Source organism: Galeopterus variegatus, unplaced genomic scaffold, assembly GCF_000696425.1.
Source record: "Galeopterus variegatus unplaced genomic scaffold, G_variegatus-3.0.2 Scaffold16970, whole genome shotgun sequence".
In the NCBI taxonomy this organism is placed as follows: Eukaryota; Metazoa; Chordata; class Mammalia; order Dermoptera; family Cynocephalidae; genus Galeopterus; species Galeopterus variegatus.
The window spans coordinates 13,004-18,736 of NW_007743081.1; the positions used below are offsets into that span (position 1 = coordinate 13,004).

Below are 5,733 nucleotides of genomic sequence, written 5' to 3' on the forward strand. Positions count from 1 at the left end.
CACTGGGCTTGACTGGGGAGAGCTGAAGACAGGAACTTCTCCTGAAATTCTGCAGTAGCAGGACGATCCGCTTAGAATGGAGCCAGGCAGCAGAAGGCGCAGCTCAGCTGCAGTGAGAGGACTGGGTTCTACGGAAACTGACAGACCAAGAAACGGTGCCTGAGGCTAGTCTGCCACTTTGGGCTTTGAGTTCTATTCAGAAAATTTCTATTTCTTCAAATAAACAGATACAGAATTGTAGCCACACAGGGAGAATAAGTTCTAGTATTCTATAGCCGTGCTAGGTATCTACAATTAACAATAGTTTGTTGTGTATTTTCAAATGCCTGGAAGAGAGAAATTCAAATGTTCTCATCATGAAGAATTCATAAATATTTGCAGTGATGGGTATGCTAATTAGCCTGATTTGATCATCAAAATATTACTCTGTACCNTCATGAATATGTACAATTATTTCATGCCAATCAAAAAATCAAGGGGGAATGTGTCATGTACATGGAGAAATCTTTTTCTTTATTTTACACATTCACAAGGTCGTATGCAAGAAAGCCAAGATGGCAAAGATTATATACACCCCAAATGGCCAGACAGAAAACATACATAGTTTAGATACGAAAAAAATCAACTGAAGTTATTCAACTGAGTTGATCAAACATGCCTGCTATTTCAGATAGTTGTCAGTTCCAGAAAAAAAAAAATATTCAGTTGGTGTATGTGTAAAAGGAACAAGTTGTTCAGCAATATTGCCTGCAAAATGAAAAGGAAAAAGTTTTGAAAGAACTCAGAATTTTTCTGATTATATTGCAGAAAAGCACGTCAAATTACTGTATGTTAATTGTTAAATTTGTGTATCTTTTAATAAACGCAATAGAAATATATTACTCTTCAAAATTACTTGTGAACCTCATAGAAAAATTCATTTTAAATGCTTTAAGAGGATGTGTATTGTCATCTTCGGTCTAACAATATTATTTTAATTTACATATTGTATGGATAATTATACGTATCTACTTAAGAGGAGGTTTAAAAATACCTTTCTCGAGAATTATTTATGTGAGCATGAATACATTTTAAGCAAGGGATTTACACATACTGATTCTTTCATTAAAAAAATATAAATTCAAAACCGTTTCATAATATGTATATCTATATCTGGAAAGACAAGAGTTCATTCATGTTACAGACATCAATGTAGTGATTTCAGTCTCTGTTTCATCCTTGACTATGGATTTAAAACAAGTAAATGAGGTCTGTTCCTCAAGTGCTCATTAACTATTTTGATGATGGTAACTGATATATAAGACAAGCATATCTAGTTTAGATTTTTTATTCATTCATTTAAGAACACATTAGGTTCCTACCCTGTGTAAAACACAGGACCAGATGTGATTTATTTAAACAGAGAGAATATGAAAAGTATCATGGAAGTTTTCCTGAAAAAATATTTATTACTTTATCACTTTTCTCAGTGCACCTAAAACTTCCTTGTTTCTTAGGCTGTAAATAAAGGGGTTTAGCAGGGGGATTATAATCATGTAAAACAGTGAATACATTTTATCCTGGTATTTATCTCGGCCAGACCCAGGACGTACATACATGAGGAAGAGTGTGCCATAGAACAAGGAGACAGAGAGCAGATGGGAACAGCATGTGGAGAAGGCTTTGCTTCTGCCTTTCTCAGACTTCTTTTTCAGGATGGCGTAGAGGACACAGGTATAAGAAAGTATGATGGTCATAAAAGTTAAAGTTTCTATAAAAGCAGCAAAAATAAAAACAACTAAAGCATTAACAGATGGGTCAGTGCAAGAAATTNGCAATAGAAATATATTACTCTTCAAAATTACTTGTGAACCTCATAGAAAAATTCATTTTAAATGCTTTAAGAGGATGTGTATTGTCATCTTCGGTCTAACAATATTATTTTAATTTACATATTGTTTGGATAATTATAAATATCTACTTAAGAGGAGGTTTAAAAATTCCTTTCTCGAGAATTATTTATGTGAGCATGAATACATTTTAAGCAAGGGATTTACACATACTGAGTCTTTCTTTAAAAAAATATAAATTCAAAACCGTTTCATAATATGTATATCTATATCTGGAAACACAAGAGTTCATTCATGTTACAGACATCAATGTAGTGATTTCAGTCTCTGTTTCATCCTTGAGTATGGATTTAAAACAAGTAAGTGATGTCTGTCCCTAAAGTGCTCATTAACTATTTTGATGATAATAACTGATATATAAGACAAGCATATCTAGTTTAAATTTTTTATTCATTCATTTAGGAACACATTAGGTTCCTACTCTTTGCAAAACACAGGACCAGATATGATTTATTTAAACAGAGAGAATATGAAAAGTATCATGGAAGTTTTCCTGAAAAAATATTTATTACTTTATCACTTTTCTCAGTGCACCTAAAACTTCCTTGTTTCTTAGGCTGTAAATAAAGGGGTTTAGCAGGGGGATTATAATCGTGTAGAACAGTGAATACATTTTATCCTGGTATTTATCTCGGCCAGACCCAGGACGTACATACATGAAGAAGAGCGTGCCATAGAACAAGGAGACAGAGAGCAGATGGGCACAGCATGTGGAGAAGGCTTTGCTTCTGCCTTTCTCAAACTTCTTTTTCAGGATGGCGTAGAGGACACGAGTATAAGAAACTATGATGGTCATAAAAGTAAAAGCCTGTATAAAAGCAGCAAAAATAAAAACAACTAAAGCATTAACAGATGGGTCAGTGCAAGAAATTGTAAACAGTGACAAGATTTCACAGTAGAAATGATGTAATATATTATACCTACAGAAAGTTAATCTAAATAATAATCCTACATGAACAACAGGGTGTAGAAAACCAATTGCATATGACATACTTATCAACCAAGTGCTGAGTCTGTTGGACATCACCACTGGATAAAGTAAGGGGTTACATATGGCTACATAGCGGTCATAGGCCATCACTACCAGGAGGAAACATTCTGTGGTTGCACTGGAACCAAAAAAATAATATTGGGCCATGCATTCAGAGAGGGATATCATTTGACCTTTGTTTAAGATGTTGACAAGCATCCTGGGGGTTACAGAGGATGAAGAACAAGCATCTGCAAAGGCTAAACTGCCAAGGAACAAGTACATGGGGGTGTGAAGATGGGGGTCCTTCCAGATGAGAAAAAGCAGCCCAAGGTTGCCCACCATGGTGATGACATAAATCAATAAGAACAGCAGGAACAGGGGAACCTGCAGCCCTGGACAATCTGTTAGTCCTTTCAGAACAAACTCTGTCACCATTGTCTCGTTTGTCTCTATCATAGTCACTCAGACTGATCACTGCAATGAGAGAAGAGGGAAAGAAAAAAAAATTGCCAACATTCATATAAAATTATATTGAATTGTAATGTCATATTCCTCTGTTTTAGATGCTCCTTAATCAGCAGATATGAAGGTGTGGTATTTCTGTTCTCAAAAACATAAAAATATGAAATATTTTATAAATAATTTTGAGATATAAGGTTTTTAAAAAATATGCGATTAATAAATAATTTTGAGATATAAGGTTTTTAAAAAATATGCGATTATGTGAAATGTTAATGAGGTGGCTGTAGACACTAATTTGCCTGGTCCAATAACTTGTCAACAAGAAACACCTTAAATTAAATATATAAAAGTGAATTTTTATACAGAATTAAGAATGAAAAATACAGGGCCGGCCCGGTGGTGCACTGCTATAGTGCGCTGCTCGGGAAGCACGGCGGCGCTCCCGCCGAGGGTTCGGATCCCACATACAGACTGGTTCCCGCTTGCTGGCTGAGCGAGGCGCAGGGGCAACCGAGGGCTGTGATCCTGTTGCCGGTCCCGGTCCGGTACGGAGGCAACACTGAGGGTTGCGATCCGTTGCCGGACACAGAAAAAGACAAAAAAAAAAAAAAAAGAATTAAAAATACATAATATATTTTATACGAAATCTCTAGAAGCAAGATTGATTCAAGTTCAGAAGTGTTTTCTCACTTTCTCAGGAATTCTTTCATATCTTTTATACTGAATAAAAATGGGATTAATTGATATTAATGCCAATATCTCTGGTATTAATGATATACGGCATTTCCTCCTCCTAAGATATTGAGTCAAGTAATAAGATGGTGAGTTATAAACCTGTTTTTGCTGTTTTCTATCCCTTACCAATATGTTACTTCTACTGCTTATCAAAACCACCACATTTCTAATAGACTATTAAAAAATTTTCTTCCATAAAACTGTATATGAAAAAAATCATTAATTTATTTAATTAATGAATATTTACTTAGTACTTCCTAAGTTAAAACACTGTAATTCTTAGTTCAATCACACATAGAACCTTTAACTCAGGTATTATAGGCATAATGCTAAAATAACGCCAATGCTGAGCGGAAAAAAAGCACACATACAGACACCAATGGCTTGTTTGCAGATTTGACATAGATCCAAGAGCTATCATTAAACATGCCAATATAGAAAATTATCCAGTTAACTAAGAATATCTTTTAATATTTTAAAAACATAATTCTAAAGATATTGTAACAATTTTTCTTTTTTCTGATATACTTGATATTATTGGTGGGATTATCACATTCAAGGTGGAAGGAAATATTACAAAAGACACTACAATGGAGGGAACATCCAGTATTTTGAATACCTGGATATAATTTAAATGTTAAAAATTATAAATTTTGTTTAAATAGCAAATCAAATGAGGAGAAAAGTTGAATCACATAAATAGATAATGACTAACATAAAGATAGGCAAGGCCAAAAAAATCCCTGAGATAAAAATGTATCTATACATTCTATAAACCTGAGAAGTAAGTGAGAAGTCTAGATCCTATGCAACCTAGGAGGAAAAAAATCTAAGACAGTATCAGGAGAATGCATCGCTTTATGATAAATTATGCATAATTCTGGACCCAAGATATGTTTAATGAACTCAAATCCCCCATCTTGCTGATCTAAATCAGGAGCTACCTGTGTAGAAACAGCAAACCTAAGTATATAACTATTCAAGGAAATATTTACAAGTCTTGAGTTTACAACTCCTAGGCTGTACTAACAAGTTCAGCCAAATAGGTGTCTTACCAACACATATTTTTGCTTTTATAACTTATTTTTATAACTTAATTATTCCACCATAAAAAAGAATGAAATTCTCCCATTTGCAACGACATGGAAGAACCTGGAGAAACTTATGTTGAGTGAAATAAGCAAAGCACAGAGGGATAAATACTGCATGTGCTCTCTCATATGTGGGAGCTAAGAGAGAAAGAAGGAAGGAAAAAAACGACCACAATAGAGCGTTGGTAATGCGGAGGGAGGGGACATTTCTAGGGCTACAAAGTGGAGTGGACGGGAGACGGGAGGGGGTGGGACGTTGACAGATAATTGGATGGGGACACGGGGTACAAAAGTAATTTCTGGTAATGGGTATGCCCCCAGTATGAATCTGGCCTTCACATCATGGGCACGAGGGGTGACAATTAGCTTTGTATCTCATGAATATTTGTAATAAAAAAATCTGTAAGAAAAATCATTGTTAAAAAAAACAAAACAGTCACCAATTCTGATTAGACTTTGCTAACGACTTTACTCCCCCCAAGTCTGTGCTGCCTGGGATCTATTTTCTGAACTGATTAAACGAATAAAAGAAAACCAATATGGAAATTTTTTAAAAGATAGGGTTAGTGAAAAATTCATTTCT

The 5,733-nt window shown here is 34.7% G+C and overlaps 1 protein-coding gene across 1 annotated transcript; it reads right to left on the reverse strand.

The window, feature by feature from the left end:
• Positions 1-2,397: 2,397 nt before the first annotated feature.
• On the reverse strand, positions 2,398-3,318 carry LOC103582609 (olfactory receptor 5AC1-like). The gene has a single exon (XM_008564156.1). The coding sequence runs from the start codon at positions 3,316-3,318 to the stop codon at positions 2,398-2,400; it is 921 nt and encodes a 306-aa protein (XP_008562378.1).
• Between the last annotated feature and the right edge of the window lie 2,415 nt (positions 3,319-5,733).

Excerpts from the sequence above, each read along its gene's own strand:
- LOC103582609 (XM_008564156.1), bottom strand. The coding sequence starts at position 3,318 with ATGATAGAGACAAACGAGACAATGGTGACAGAGTTTGTTCTGAAAGGA.